Here is a 16712-nt window from a genome sequence, read left to right as displayed (position 1 = left end):
TGGTATTTCTACAATGCCTTAACTCCAGGGTGAATGATCAGGGACAGAAATTTTCTCCAGGCTAACATTTCCCATTCAAAATCTCATTCCAGGAGCAAATATTCTTTGCTTTGTTTCAAATACGTCAATTTTGGGAGCAGGAAATTGTGTAAGGTACATAAAAATAACCTTTTAATGACTTTATGGACATTTTAAATCCACACAGGAGCTGCTGTAGACATAAATACAAGAGACCTGCAGATCAAAGGAACTCAACCACTGCCTTATCACTGCAAACTCAGCTTAACTGGCCATATTTTATCATTATTTACTGCCATCCAACCCTTCCTCCTGTTCTGGAACAGACACAGAATGGGCCTTCCAGAGACACCACGCACCAGCTCAGCTGCAATTTCTAAGTGACTGGGCCAGAAAATTAAATTTCTATTTCCCCATTCGAGAGAGAAATAAATGAGGGACTTGCCTCTATTTCTCTTCGTCAGGGAGCTGGGACTCACCAAGAACTTCACCTGGGAGGCTTCAAAATTCTCCTCCTCAGCTGCACCTTGCAGACAGAAGCAAGCCTGAAATGTTCTCCCTCATGGCCCTGTGTCACAAGACGTCACCAATTGCCCACACTGACTCAAAATTCAGAAATTCCTGGTGGTGTGCACTGAATGCACCCACCTCCACTGTCCTTTTTCCTCCCTGTCTTGGAGTTCTTGTTTTTGCCAGTCCTGGGAAGGTCACTCCTCTCCTTCTCCAGAGGAAATAACAACAATTAAACTGAATTCACCTCAATCTGCATTGTTGGAACTCAGCAGAAAAGCCTCACAGGTTGCAGTCCTTCTGACTCGTCCTGTCAATGGGACACCCAAACCTGCCCACAGATCCTAAATAAATCAGAGGAGATGCAGTTTCCTGATCACACTGATGGGAAGGCAGCACCCTCTGGTCAGAGTTAGGCTGGAACAAGCAGGGAGGTTCTGCAGAAAACTCCCCAGATTTACGGATATGCTGCAAGTGTCACTCCAATACTAATGAATCCAAAAGACAAGGTGTAGATAAATGCTCACACACCTTGATAAAGCACAATTTCCAACTTGTTCCGATAAATTAAGCTCACTAACATCAAAATTTACAACTCATCAGAACCTTTGGTTTGAGACTTGGCCAGGGATCATCAACTAAACCTGGGAGTGCAAAATTGGGCAGCAAAATTGAGCACAAATTGGGTAAATTTGGAAAAGTAAAGTGACAAACCTTAACAAGAACCTCAAATCCCACCTCAGGAAACAAAATCCAGAACCACCATGAAGGAAGTGTTAGACATGGGCTCTAAAACTCATAGATAGGTCCTACAAGACTATTGGTCATCATTGCAGAGCTCCAACATGCTCCCATGATAAGGAAAGAGAAAGGGAAAGGGAAAGAGGCTGAAGAGGGACTTTGGGCAAGGGGTGAAGTGCCAGGACACAGGGAATGGCTTCCCACTGCCAGAGAACAGGGATAGATGGAATATTGGGAAGAAATCCTTCCCTGTGAAGGTGGTGAAGGGATGGAATTCCCAGAGAAGCTGTGGCTGTCCCTGGATCCCTGGCAGTGCCCAAGGCCAGGCTGGATGGGGCTTGGAGCAGCCTGGGACAGTGGAAGGTGTGCACATCCAGTGGCACTGGATGGGATTTAAGGTGCCTTCCACCCCAAACAATTCTAGGATTTTATGAAAGGGAAAATAAATCCAATGATTTTGACATCAGCTTGTGTAAAACTGATTTTGCAAACTGGAATTTGTTTTATCATCTTACAAGAAGAGGAATATTTCTTCTCCCACACTGCAATATCATCTGCTACATATTTGGAATGTTATACAGATTTGGAACTCAAGGATCTTTAAATTCCCTTCCAATCCAAGACACTCATCCAGAAGGAATCCCTTGCATCCCCCAAGTACTTCCACAAACCTATTTTATATCCACTCAGGGAACAGGGCAACACCAAGCCAGGTTATTTGGGAGAAAGGAAACATTAATTCTCTGCAAACCTTTGATCACACTGGGTCACCACTGGATTATCAACACAGGTATCCTGATGTTCTCCTCCAGCAAGGCTGATGGCAGAGGAGGTTGTGAGGCCCCAGCATCTCTCCTCTATTTTTCCCTGCTTCCCATAAAATTGCTTTATCTCTCTAATTCCATTTAGACTTCCACTGATGAGGTGTTTTTACAGATTCATTTTTCAGCACGGCCCCAAATATCCACTCCCGAAGGACTCTGGATCAAGAAATCTGCACCCTCAGTTGCTTTGTGAAGATCCTGTTGCCAAAGATAACCTGGCCTAGAAAATTAATATATGAAACATGCAATGCAAATGTGCTTCACTACGTGAACAAAGTGTAAGATCCTCGCTGGGCTAAAAAAGGAACGGCAAATTCTTCAGCTTTCTATAAGTTCCTTTGTGAACGTGCAGGTTAAAAATAATACTCATTAAAGTGCTTAAATGCAATAAAATGGAACTATTTCCTCACTGCATACAAATGAAGTCAGTATCAAAGTACTGATTTTTTTTTAATTTATATTAATTTATTATTGAGTTTTAAATACCTAATAGATGGAGCTAAGATGTACACAGCACTTTCCAAACACTAATTCACAACATCCTTCCAAGAATGCTGCAGCAGCAGCAAATAATTCCCAGAATCTTCTTGCTTCAGTCTCAAAGTTAAGGTGTGTTTTTGCTTTTTCTTGCTTTTGTTCCTTTTTTCTTTCAAGGATTATGTATTTAAGCAGCCAACAAAACAACTGGGAGGAGGTGAAGTGTGATCCCATGAAGTCACTCAGCCCCTTGACTGATCCCAGAGCCATCACACAGCGCTGCTCAAATGAAGTGCAACTGGAATTCCCGAGATCCAAATTATTTAAACAGACATCCTGGAAGCAAACAGAGGAGCAGTCCTACCAGTGACCCCTGATGGGATTTCAGAGATTCGAGTTGCTCAATTACCAGGCAGCCCTAAAATCAGTGCCTTGCTTGGAGGAAGTTCTCACAGGTAATGTGCCAGGAGAGGAGGAGTCTGCGAAGGCACAGACAGAAATTGGGATTATTTGGGGAGTGAGATGCAGCTGGGGTTGGGGAAACACCCCAGTCCTGCACCTCTTCAAGAATGATTTGATTTTCCAAAGCATCTGAAGAATATTACAGGGATTTTCCTCAGTTGATAAGGTTCACAATCACACATTTGCCTGATGTAACAGCCCCGTTGTTTTACATAAACCTGCAGCATCAGTAAAATCCTCCTCATGCTTTGCAAGCCGCCACAAAAAAGAGGCTGGCCTTCATCCCGTGCTCTCCTGCCAAACCCAATGAAGTCAGCACAGGCACAACATGTTTATACAACATTAAGGGTTCACGTTAAGCTGAAAGCAAGGAGGAAATTTGACTTTCAGATTGACAAATGAAGAGTGCTCGGGTATTCCGGAGCCTGCAACAAAGGAGCCGGTTGTATTCTCGCCCACTGCGGATCCCTAACAAACCCTCCTCCCCGGAAGGATGGTCAGAGCTAAGGTCACAGCACCCTCCATCTGCATTTCAGATCTTGACTTTTGTTGGCTTTACTACTTCTTTTGGCATTAAATATGAATGATGTTCCCCGAAACATTTGGAACATTAATTATAAGGAAATAGACGTAGGGAAACGCGGGGCTCCGGTCATTGTTCACCCAAGGAACGACAACCAGGAGCTTCCAGCAAAGTGCTAAAATATAAAAGGGTGATGTTCATTCATGTATTGGTCCAAGCTGCAGCACTATAAAGTACATCAAAAGGTGTTAATGGTTTCAATATTTATCTGCTGCAGGGAAGCACTCTAAAAAGAAGACAGAAAAAAAATTTCTGCTAATGGCTGTGTCTCTCCATTAAAATGAAAAGCTTAATGCATCTTATAATCAGAGGACAATTTGCAAATCATTAAGAGAAATGTAAAATTCCATTAAAATACAAATCAAGAGTCCCTCACTGGACTAATAATCTTTTTGATATTATTTTGCATTTCACTATTTCTGTTCCCAATATCCAGGCACCACAAATGATCAGTTCTTGAACATGCTATTTACCACAGCCTACTTCTTTAACGAGAGACTGAGAGAAGTATAATCTGCTATTCAGAGCAGGTACTAATGAAGAATTCCATATATTCTGAAATTTAATTAAAACCCCAAAGATTTCAAATTAGATGCAATTTGAAATGCCTGGGGCAGAAATACATGCACTTGCGTGGCAAGGGTATCACGCTGAAAGTTGATACCGTAATTGGTCTTGATGTATTTTTGTGTTGCCAGGCTGAAGCACAGAACTCATAACCATATAAAAATTCTCTGTAGATTACCTGCTCATTGAAAATGCCATCACTCAGGTAGTTCTCTACTAAATTACCATGCTACTAAAATGCACAAAGTGATTCGAAGAGAAGAGTGGCACAGCTGGTCGACGCTGCCAATGAGTTATGCATGCGTCGACGCTGCCTTTTTTCTTAGTAAAATATGCTCAGTTGAATATTAAAATATAATTGGCATTCAACCTAAGTAGCTTAAACCATTTTGTTATCTTCTTTTAAACCGATTTGGCTCCTCCACAGTTATTTTCGAGGATGCGATTCACAAACTAATGACACCATCACATTCAGCTAGATTTGTACTATTTTACATTTGTCATAAATAGGGACAATTTCTACAGCCTTCTAGGGATGTCCTTTAATACTGGCTCCTCTTGAACATCAAAGGCCCAATTCATGGGGAAAAAAGAAAGAAAGGAAAAAAAAGAAGTATGCCATTTATGTTGTTCTTGCATATTTTATTCTGAGAAGAGTGCGGGATGCAAATTTCTAGTGAAAAGTGTGTTTTTCCAGCTAAGTGAGACCTTGTTTCCCCCAGAATAAAATGGTCAGAAAATAAACTGGTCAGGAGATGTGGAAAAACATCTTGGGAACGGGTCAGAAAGGGGCATCCTTAGGTCAAGGAGCAGCAAAATACCTTTATTATGTTTTTTTTTCCCTCAGATGAATTTATTTATGTGCCCCTAATAAAAAGGCTGTCAGAAATGTCACAATATTGTCATTTCCTGAAAAAAAATTAACAATATTACTTAGAAACAAGGTGCTCACCATAGTAACAGTCCCATTAAGCACATTACCTTTGAAACACCAAACAGGTTAAATGTATTTGAGTATTGATGGCATTTTCTATCGATATGACGTTTTAAGTAAACTTGCCTGGAAGTTCATTAATAAAACGGGTGTGGGAGGCTGTATTTATAAAATCCTTTCCTTTTATCTTGATTGCATGGGTTTTTATTAAGGAGGGGTGCAAAGGTTACGTGAGGCTGCATGTGTGGCAGGCCAGCCAACAAATCAAAGGAAAAATGAATTAAATTAAACTTATTCCTCACAGGTCTGCAATGAGAGCAAGTGCTGAGGTCTGGGGCTCTGGGTGAAGATGAGCACACGATTCTGGACAAAAAAAGTCATTTTCCTGCACTGGTGGGGTTTTTCCACCTTAAATTCTTGCCTTTTAATCTAAATCTCATCTACAAGCAGCAATGTCAAAAGTTACCAGGTTGGTCAAAATGTTTCTTAGATCAGGGTCAACTGATTCCTTTCATTTCATGGGGAGAAAAGAGATGTGATTTTGAGCAAATTCACTTTATAAAGAAGCCTCACACGCACGTGGCTTTTAGAGCTGCTGATTTTAGAGTGAAGCTGCCCTGATTTTCATCCAAGTACAGTTCTGTGCAAATATTTATCATGGAATCATGGAATGGTTTGGGTTGGGAGGGACCTTAAAGGCCACCCAGTGTCACCCCTGCCATGGCAGGGACACCTTCCACTGTCCCAGGCTGCTCCAAGCCCCAATGTCCAGCTTGGCCTTGGGCACTGCCAGGGATCCAGGGGCAGCCACAGCAAATCTGGGAATTCCATCTCATCCCCTCACCACCCTCACAGGGAAGAATCCCTGCCCAGTACCCCATTACCAAAACACAAACTCTTTCTTTCTAAACAAAAGTCTGGAATAATTTCAAAATCCACACATCTCTGCAGCTGTTTCAGAGTCTTGAATATTGAATACCCTCAAATTCTCTGAGAACAAGTAAAAATATTGCCATTGCACAGGTGAACATGGGCCGTGGACCTTCAACCCACTTTTACCTAAAAGAACCCTATTTATAAAATGCTCCTTTATTCTAATTATGGCCTACCTGTAATAATCTTAAGAATACTGGCAAGCAAGGATTGTCTTACTGGAAATATATATATATATATATTAAATAAATGACCCTTTCACTGCTTTCCCCATTACAGGACAGACACACACTGCTCTCTCCATCCTGAGACTCTTCCAAGGTCACATCAGTGATGGACACCCTGAAAGGCTCCACCAAAACCCTATCAACACCTGGAATCAGTGCTGTGAAAAAGGAAATTTCCACCTAAGAGGGCCTGAATTGTCCTAAATGGCCCACATTTGGCAGACAATTTAACCTATGAACTTCAATAAAAGTATTTAAGATACACTTAAAACCACTCGGGCTTCCACTAGAAATTATGGGAATTTTGGTGTGAATTCAACAGGAATTGGGTCAGGAATTTTGCAGATATCTCTGTCCAGAATGCATTTGTATTGATTTTTTTTGTTTAGTTTTGTTTTAAATACATATAGTTGATAGAAAGCAATGGGCCAATTGGGCTGGAAAAAGAATTAGAGGTATAAAAGTAACTGGGCTATTTTGGGGTTTTGCTGTTTCCATTTCTGAAGGTTGGAGAGGATTGATTTCTGTTTGCAGAAAATTGTAGGAAAGTATTGGATTGTAAAAATCCATTAAATGTCTCACAAAACAGTGACTTTCTGCTTATCAAAACTCCTCTCACATGAAATGGTAATAAAAGGAGATGCCAGTCTCTGGAATTTGAATTTTGATTTGGCAGACAGAAATAGGAAAGCTTGTCAGCTCTCTGCACTTGAATCTGCCATGTCCAGATATGTGAAGTATGAACATTTCCGAGCAGATTATTTCATATTTAACACTTTCTAAAAGCCTAAATAGAAATGTATTTGCATGTCTGATGAAGCTGCAGGGTTGAGAAAGGAAAAACCAGAAACATCTCTCAACTTTTTTTTTCCTTTAATGAATTGAACCTCTAGTACCAAATTAAGAGAATTTCACAAATTACAGCAAAAATCAGTGGTAAAAATGACATTTTACAGTGGTAAAAATGACATTTCGTATTTGCATAGGAAAGGGCAAGTCCTGCCTCCTCCTCAGCAAGTGAACAGAGCAGCTCAAAACTGCAAAATATAAATACAGAATCCCATAATTTGGGTTGGAAGAGACCTTAGAACTCATCCAGTCCCACACCTTCAACTATCCCAGGTTGCTCCAAGCCCCAACATCCAACCTGGCCTTGGGCAGTGCCAGGGATTCAGGGGCAGACACAGCTGCTTTGGGAATTCCATCCCATCCCCTCACCACCCTCCCAGGGAACAATTCCTTCCCAATCTCCCATCTATCCATGTCTCTGGCAGTTTATATAACCTGGTGGATTCCCACTTTCCTAGATATATGAATTGAATTTTCCATTTTTACTGGAAATGGAGAGATGATACCAGGACTCAACCTGGTCTCCCAGTTGGCTGAGTTTGCTGCTTTTCCTACTAAGGATGGTTATGCTTTAATCATAAATATATATCTACATCTTATCTATATCTCTATCTCTATCTCTATCTCTATCTATATCTAACATCTATCTATATCTAATCTATATCTATATCTCTAAGATGAAGTAAATCCCAGGGACTGCTCCTTGAAGCAAAATCTGATCATAAGTCTACACTTAAAGACATCAGAACAAAAAGGTCACCACAGAATTGACTAAATACATTGGACCTGAACATGTGCATGCCTGAAATATGAAAATATGTATTGAAAAAAGTTGCAGACAGTTTATCCCCAAACTGGCACCTGAAGCTTCAAACCTTCCAGCTTTTCTTGACACTATCTCAACCAAGTCAATGATTCTTGCAATTTTTTAACTTTAATTTTAAGGAAGGGAAAAAGAGATCTGACATTTGTTTTAGTAATGTAAATGCTTTTCTTATTGAAATAATTTTTATATCTTGAAAAAGTCTATGGATGAATTGTACATGGGAAAAATTTACTCTCAGGATACCATAATTAGGGTGAGCATCACAGCCACTGAAATCCTTTTTAAAGGGATGCAACAGGGGATGTTGAGTTTGTCATCTCAGAAGTAGACAAATTAACAGCCCCACAATCTTGTGATTTAAATATTCCTACCACAAAAAGAATAAAAAATACTCTGGCCTTTGCTGAGCCACAGTCGGAAAATACAGAATAATTTACTTTTCTTTCTCAATTTGCTGCAAGCTGGGATTTTCTTATAGTTTTGAAAGTTGCAAAATGAGTAAAAGAGGTGCTCCTGGAAGGGTGCAGAGTACTCAGGATGTGTTATGGAAGGGTTTTCCCCATGGGAGCTTTCCAGAGGGGAGATCCCACAGCCCCACAGCCCCAAGTAGGAGGGCAAGTCCAGGGGTGTCTCCACGGAGGTGACACAGAGAGTGAGGAGTTTCCTCAGCCCAGAACTGGCATTTCCCAGCCCCCCTGGGCAGTGTAAGTGTCTGAAGGAGCAGGAAATCACAGGGTAATTATTGATTACAGGCCTGGCTACGTCACCTGGGCAGGAGGATGGAGCTGCTCCCAGCTCCTTTGAAGGCTCCCATTATGCATGAGGTGTTTCATCAATATCCCCTCTTGGATGAATAACGTACACGGTGCATGGGGAATTTCAGCTGCACAGCTCTCCTCTCTGCTCTCCACCCTCAGCTGCTCCTCCTGAGTCTTTCTGCACAGCTGGGCTCTGCCTTTGGCTTGGAATGTGACTGAATCATGGAATGGTTTGGGTTGGAAGGGACCCTAAAGTCCATCATGTTCCTGTCCATGGGCTGGGACACCTCCCACTGTCCCAGGCTGCTCCAAGCCCCAGTGTCCAACCTGGCCTTGGGCACTGCCAGGGATCCAGGGGCAGCCACAACTGCTCTGGGCACCCTGTGCCAGGGCCTGCCCATCTTCCAGGGAACAATTCCTGCCCAATATCCAACGTGAATTGACCCTCTTTCAGTTTAAAACCATTAATGCCATTAAAACCATTAAAACCCCTAATGCCACTTCCAGACCTCTGAGCCCTGACAGAGGAATTCACAGCTCATGTGAAGGAACTGGGCTGGACTGAGGGAAAAGCTCAGCTTTGCTCCAGACTTACACTCTCAGGACAAGGACTGGATGGAGGAACTCCACCCTCAGGAATCTAAAGGATACCTAAATCCAGTGAGGACAGCACAGCAGGCAAGCAGAACCCCAGGGCTGCTGCTCGTCACAGGGTGAAGGAAAACTCTGCTGTGTCTCCAATTTCCTCTGCTCCTGTGCTCTAATGAGCCATCTGGTCTGCAAACACACGGCCACAGCCACCCCTGTGCCACTGCAGCCACCCCACACACAGCACCACAAAGGGAGGGCAGGAAATTCAGGAGTGGCCGAGCCGGCATCACCTTCCCCCTGCCACAGACCCACAAATCACTCATGCCAGGCACAGCCCTCAAAATAACAACACTCCAATTTTCTTCTTTATATAGAAAGGGAGCTAATGACCAGGATACATTAAGAGCAATTAATCATTTCTCATTAGGAATGTTCAGGGATTTTTCTGAGGTGCCCCACTGAGAGCAGTGGGAAAACCTGACTTTCCCTTTGCTCAGTGAAATTCCACATTGAATGCTGGCCCTGACACAGGTTGTTGAAAGTTTGTTCCATGTTCTCAATTATGTTTAAAAATAAATATATTGGCTGCATAAAAACTGGAGAGCCAAGAAGGAGAGGACTCCTGGAGGTGCTGGGAAACCAAACTTTTCCCTCTCCACAACTCCCTGACAGGGAGTCAGGCAGGGGTCAGGCTCTGCTCCCAGGGAAGAAGGGACAGGATTTGGGGACATGGCCTCAAACTGTGCCAGGGAGGTTTCGATTGGAGATTAGGGAAAAATTTTTCATGGAAAAGCTGCCCAGCCCTGGCACAGTCTCTCCAGTGCAGTGGTGGAGTCACCATCCCTGGAGATGTTCAAAAACCATGTGGATGTGGCACTTGGGGACATGGATGAGTGGTGAGCATGGTGATGCTGCTGGGAATGATCTGAAAGGTCTTTTCCAACCCTAATGGTTCTGTGATTCCATGATCCTCCTGCCTGCCTCAAGATTCAGATTTCACCTTTGCCAATGCCAAGTTACAAGAGGAATGGTTCATTTTGTATTTTAATGCTTTTAAACACATTTCCCCCATTTAACAGTAATTTAGAAAATTAAAGGCACTTTAGAAAAATTTAAGATATAGGAGAAGTCACTGAAACAGCAAATAATGAATTTTTATGGAATTTCTTTATAAATATAAAGCAGATCATCTCTACTTTCTGAATCTGCAAATCTCTCTGCTTTTGTTATGTCAGAGTTGATTGCCACGGTTTTTCTCTCCACAAGGAGCTATGTCTTCAAAGCTGACACAAAAGCAACTACAGAAAACTGACCACGAATTGAGAACTGTTTCATCCCAAAAGCACTTTACACTTTTTTTTTTTTTTTTTTTTTTTTAGATGAGGAACCTTTTTAATGTGGTTTTTTTTTTTTTTTTTTTTTTTTTTTTTTTTTTTTTTGGCATAAGCAAAACCCTTCCAGTCCTCAGATGAGGATAGTGGAGAAAAAAAAATACAATTTGCTATAAGCACTGATTAGGAAGGAATTATGCAACAGTCAGTCCTGATTACAAAAATGGAGGACGGAACTTGAATCTTCTATCAAAGAGCAGTACTGTACAAGGTCATATTTACAGGGAAGAGAGAGAAAGAAGGGCCAAAGGTTTTGATGATCATGGAATCACAGAATTCCAGCCTGGTTTGGGTTGGAGGGACCTTGAAGCTCACCCCATTCCACCCCTGCCATGGGCAGGGAAACCTTCCACTGTCCCAGACTGCTCAGGGCCCCATTTGAAGAGCTGCTGCTGAACAGAAATGGAAGCAAATCAGAGTGATGAGAAAAAGCCTTTCTGGCTTTGGATCCTCATGCTCTCACTGATGTTTGTTCTGCGTTTTTAAGTGCCTGGAGAAATGAGCAGGCACTTTCAAATGTAAATGTGTAAAAGTAAATAAATACCAAATTCCTAGTTTAGCAAAACTGCAATTCTGATGTGCAGATAAACTGAAGTGCAATCCATCATGATTTGATTTTTACCTCATCTTTCTCCTAAGTAACTTTTAAAACCAGTTCCTTCCAATTTTTGACACCTATTTCCACATTCCTTCTGATGCAATTTTCTTTCTGTTTTATGAAAGTATTAGTAGGAGACAGTGACAGAAGAACAGAAATGCTCTCACATCATTGTGATTTGAGCCAATTAATTCTTCATTAGCATTTCCATGATGTAGGTGCCTTCCCCCAATAAAACACACACACACACACCTGGGCCCAGGCTGAGAAACAGCAGAGCTAAATTAAAACAACCTGAATGTGCACGTGTTGAAATGAGAACAACACCCAGCCCGTGCTGCAGGTGGTCACATCAAACCCCTGAGGAGCAGTGGGCAGTGGCACCACCAGTGCCACCCCTCACAAGGCCACTGGGCTGCAGGGACCCTCAGCTGATGTTCACAGCCACCAGCCACGTCCCATCCCTGCCACAGCTCCTGCCTGGGTTTTGAGCTTGGATGACGCTGAAGAACCTTCCCTTCCCTTCCCTTCCCTTCCCTTCCCTTCCCTTCCCTTCCCTTCCCTTCCCTTCCCTTCCCTTCCCTTCCCTTCCCTTCCCTTCCCTTCCCTTCCCTTCCCTTCCCTTCCCTTCCCTTCCCTTCCCTTCCCTTCCCTTCCCTTCCCTTCCCTTCCCTTCCCTTCCCTTCCCTTCCCTTCCCTTCCCTTCCCTTCCCTTCCCTTCCCTTCCCTTCCCTAGCTTCCTGTTAACAAATATCCTTATTTTTCCTCTTTTAAAAGTTCTTCAGTGCCTTGCAGTGTTGCCTGCACAGAAAGGATGGACCAAAGTCTTCTACAAACTCAAACCTCTCAGGGCTGAACCCCAAACCAGCAGCTAAAACAAGATCAGCACCGCTAACACCAAGGAATTTCATTCACAAAGGTAAAAAGAAATCAGGAGCCTATTTAGGAGAACTAATGAAAAGAAAAAGCATTATTTTAAATGTTTTATAATCTTCTGATGGATAATTTGGGAGGCAGAATTCCCCTGCTGTTGTTTAGAGATGGCAGGAGCAGCAGCAGCAGCAACATTTCCTACCCAGCTTTGCCCATTCACATCCACCTCGATGTTAAAGTTTCCACAACACAACACTTTATTTTATCCCAACTAATAAAAAAAGATTCCCCAGTACCACCCTGGAATTTGACTGTGAAAGATCTGGCACTGGGGAATTTGCATAACATGGGAAAGTAAGCACAGAAGACGCTCATGGAAACAAAGCTGCTGTGCAAAGCTCACAGATTCTGAGATTCCCTCATTCACCAAGAAATGATGGCATTTGGGGCAGGCAAGAAGGCACTGCAAACATCAGACTTCGGAGATTATTATTATTATTATTACTAAAGATAACGGGACCCATTTCATTTCAAATGATTAATTTCTGTTATGAGGCCTTCAGGAACACAGTCAATAAATGGGGAATGGTGAGGAAGAACTTTTCTCAGCTTTTGCTTTTATTTAAATTCATAAATAGCACAACTTTGTAACAATTCTCTTTGTTTAAAAATATAATGGTATTTTGTATGATAATTATGAGGAATAAAACCACAGTGACCTTACAGAGGCTATCCCTGACTGCTTCCCTGGCACTTTTCTCCTGACAGGGACACGGAACCACAGAATCAGGGAATCACTGACGTTGGAAAATCCCTCTGAGCCCATCAATTCCAACCATTCCCCAGCGCTGCCAAGACCACCTATGTCCCCAAGTGCCAGGGCTGGACAGCCCTTCCCAGGAAGGAATTCTCCCAAACCTCCAATCTAAACCTCTGCTGACGCAATGTGAGACCATTTCCCCTCTTCCCATTCCTCATTCCCTGGGTGCAGAGCCAGACCTCCCCTGGCTGCTCCCTCCTGTCAGGGAGTTGTAGAGAGTGATGTCAAAGCCTCAACCTCCCCTCTTGGTGGCCAGAAGCCACTTTAGGTAGCCGCCACCTTACTGAGCAGCTCCCAACCCTTCAGGTGTGTTCACACCCCAACCTTTCAGTGTGAGCAGCTGAACCACATCATTTCATAGAGCAAAGATGAGGGAGATGGGAGCCTGTGGCTGCTGGCAGAGGGCAGGGAGGGGGGCACTGACCTCTCTGGAGCAGGGGGTGGTGGAAGGCTGGCAGGGGCAGGGTCCCTGTGGTCGCTGGCTCACAGAAGTAGGCTCTCAGCCAGGCTGTGCACTGCTGCAGGGGCTGCGGCATCTCCTCAGGTCCCTCGCACACCTCACAGGCCACCGAGGACTCTGCCCTGCAGAGACACAGAGAAATGCAAAATTACAGTGGGAAAAACGACAAAACTAGGCTGGACAGGGCTGTGAACAGCCTGGTCCTTGAGTGGAACAACACAGTCCCTCCCAACCAAAACAACTCTGTGACGCTGTGATAAAACCGAGTATTCACATTGTACCAGCAAAATAAAAAACATTTCATCTGGAGTCAGACCTTTTTTCTTCTCAGAGGAAAGTGAAGGGATTCCTCACAGCAGCAACAAAAACTCACCCCCATCGCCCCTACAAATGCGAAGAGGACACAGTACTGTAAACACCTGTAAGAAAATCCACGGAAGATTGGTACGAGGAAAAGGCCATGTGGGAAATGTCAGGGAGCAAGAACACCACCCAAGCCCATGGTGGGTGACACATCCTTGTGCTTCCAGGATGGATGGAGGTAAGGCTCCTCTTCTGTGTCCCCTGGGGGTGCAGTCTCTTGTCCCCAGGCCCATCCCTGGGGAAGGAGGGAAGGAAGCAGCTCCCTGCTGCTCCTGCCTTCCCCGGCCCCGCTTCCTCCAGCGCCCTGGCAGGTCTCTGCTTCCCTCCCCTGATTGAATTGGAAGGAAGCAATTGAGAATTCATTTGATTTTCAATGGCAGCTCGTGCTTGCAGGGGCTGAGGAGCAAAGTGAGCGAACAGAAAGCACCTGTAAATAAAAATGTGCTTCTTTTCTTGTTTCTGTGCTCCTTTTTTTTTTTTTTCTTTTCCTCTGGAAGAGCAACACGTGGATGAGAGCGGTGAAAAAGGGAACCCTGGTGCTTCCCAAGGCTGGGGTGTGGTGGGGGGTGTCTCTCAGAACTGCAGAGACCTGTGTGAGGACAGCAATAACCACACAGCCCATGAGCAGTGCACCCATGAGAAATGATGGAGACAACATTAAGGGTGATGGCCAGAAACAGCAACCCCTGCCAGCAATCTTCTCATATCCAGAACCCTCACCACCACTGAGGGGCCATCCAAAGGGTTCCTGATCCTTGTAGCTTTTTCTCCCAGCTGGAAACAAAGCCAGAGCCAGAAGTTCCTCAATGCTAGACCTCAACAGCAGAGACTTCTGGTGAGAGGCTGGATGTGCCCGAAAGCAAGAAAATGAAAACTGTGGCAACATCAAAATATGTGTGAACCTGAGACAAGGGAAGAGAAAATCAGAGTGATTGTGTCAGCCAGGTACAGGGACAGAGCAAACCAATCCCAACTCCTGAGTGTTGCTTTTTATCTTCTTTTCTGCCAGAGTCGGGATTAAATGCTCGAGACAGTATTTCTTGTTTGGACTCAGATGTTTATTAATTCTTATCTATATTACAGTCCCACAAACTGTACAGTCTCACAAACTGTGAGTTCTACAGCACTTCTACCTAACCAACTAAAAATGGAGTCAAATCTCTTTCTCTACAAGGCCTTTTAAGGATAAATTATGAGATGACACCTAAATTATTTTTACTTTTAACCCAATAACCAACCACCCATGGTCCACAATGTGGATTTTTCTACCCAATTGCAAAACACCACCCAGACCCATGAAGAAGAAGGTGAAAAAGAAGGACTCAGTTTCCACCTTAAAGCCTCCATTTTGCTTTATATATATTACTATATTCTAAACCCTTAAACTCTAAGTTTTGCACCCTGTGATATCACACACTTCTATCCAAACTCCACACCCACAATCCCAGTGCTGTCACTCAATTTTGGAAGCCTTTTCCAGCCTCAGGTCAATGCAGTGTTTGCTTGAGGGTCAGTGCCTGTCAGCACAGAAAGCCTGAAATTCTCAGTGCCCAGGTTCCAACACCTGAGTGTGCTGTGAGGACGGGAAAGGAAATGTGAGACCCCTCCAAGGAAAAAGCCAAAGCCAAATGAACCAAGTGATGCTCCAGGAATGGCATCGAAGAGCCTGGTTCTGCTTTGGCCATGAGGCAGCTCTGCAGAGAGACCCAACATCTCCAGAGCCTGATCCAGCCCAGTGTGGAGCCGGGATCCTGGGATAATCAGCGGAGCCTCTGGATGGGATCAGGGGTACGCCAGGGGCCAGGGCACAGCTCAGAAGTGGAGCCCTGGCTCGCTTGGTGCCTGATCAAACAGCTCTGCCATTCCCCCAGCCCCAACTCAGCTTCTGATTAATTGTGAGCCACTGAAGGCCACGTAATTACTGATGGGAAAGTGGAGAAGGACAATTAAAACACTCCAGCAGCTGCACAGGAGTCCATGGCTTGGAGCAGAGGCAAAACAAATATGCAGAATCAGCTTTGGATCCAGTTTGGCAGGACTTAAGTGTTAATTTTATTTCTCTTTCCATTTATTTATCAAATTGATGCTTTTGACTTTCCTTTATGCATGTGAAGTAGGATCAAGTTGCTTTTAAAAACTGGTGTCTAGTTTATGCTGTTTTTCTGATTAGTAATATCTCTGCTAAAAGAAAAAGAATCCATGCACAAACTTTTGTACACAAATCTCCGTGACATGGACTTCAAACCAAGCTCCCAACACCACAGAAAATGCATTATTTCACACAGGTACAACACAGCAGAATATGGCTTTCTTTTACTGTGAATTATTGGAGCTATAACAAAATAATAATGAGAGAATATAATGACAATAACTCCTCTGAAACCTGGGAGAGAAGTGAGGAGACTTTTCTGCTCCATTTATCCAGAGGAGCACGAAGAGTGCTCATAGCTATGGTCTCCTTATGTTTTTCACATCATCCTGTTTCCCATTCTTGGGAGTCTGGAAATCATTTGGCCTGCAATGTCAAAATAAAACAGAAAAACTCCATCTCCTCATGGCTCTGGGAGCAGCAGCTCCGGGCTCTGCCTCCAACTGCAGACAGGGACCAGCCCAAGAGCACCCAACCACCATCAGTCACCCTCAACACATGTGGGGAGCAGACAGGGAGACTCTGGGAGCACCTTCCAGGGCCTAACAGGGCTCCAGGAGAGCTGGAGAGGGGCTTGGGACAAGGGATGGAGGGACAGGACACAGGGTTTGGCTGGAAGAGGATAAATTTAGATGGGATTTTGGGAAGGAATTGTTCCCTGGCAGGGTGGGCAGGCCCTGGCACAGGGTGCCCAGAGCAGCTGTGGCTGCCCCTGGATCCCTGGCAGCGCCCAAGGCCAGGTTGGACACTGGGGCTTG

At 43.9% G+C, this 16712-nt stretch overlaps 1 protein-coding gene across 3 annotated transcripts in view; it reads right to left on the bottom strand.

Moving 5' to 3' along the window:
* Window positions 1–16712, bottom strand: part of MGMT (O-6-methylguanine-DNA methyltransferase) — a 139749-nt gene that overhangs the window by 17240 nt on the left and 105797 nt on the right. For all 3 annotated transcript variants that reach the window (XM_083865903.1, XM_083865902.1, XM_083865904.1), the window contains exon 4: window positions 13407–13564. In XM_083865903.1, coding sequence (XP_083722029.1) covers window positions 13407–13564 — 158 coding nt within the window. The remainder of the gene's footprint in view (window positions 1–13406; window positions 13565–16712) is intronic.

The sequence above is a fragment of the Zosterops lateralis genome (assembly GCF_965231275.1).
Source record: "Zosterops lateralis genome assembly, chromosome: 8".
NCBI classification, from domain to species: domain Eukaryota; kingdom Metazoa; phylum Chordata; class Aves; order Passeriformes; family Zosteropidae; genus Zosterops; species Zosterops lateralis.
The sequence above is the reverse complement of the archived record's forward strand: the minus strand, read 5'-3'. Positions and strand labels throughout refer to the sequence as shown.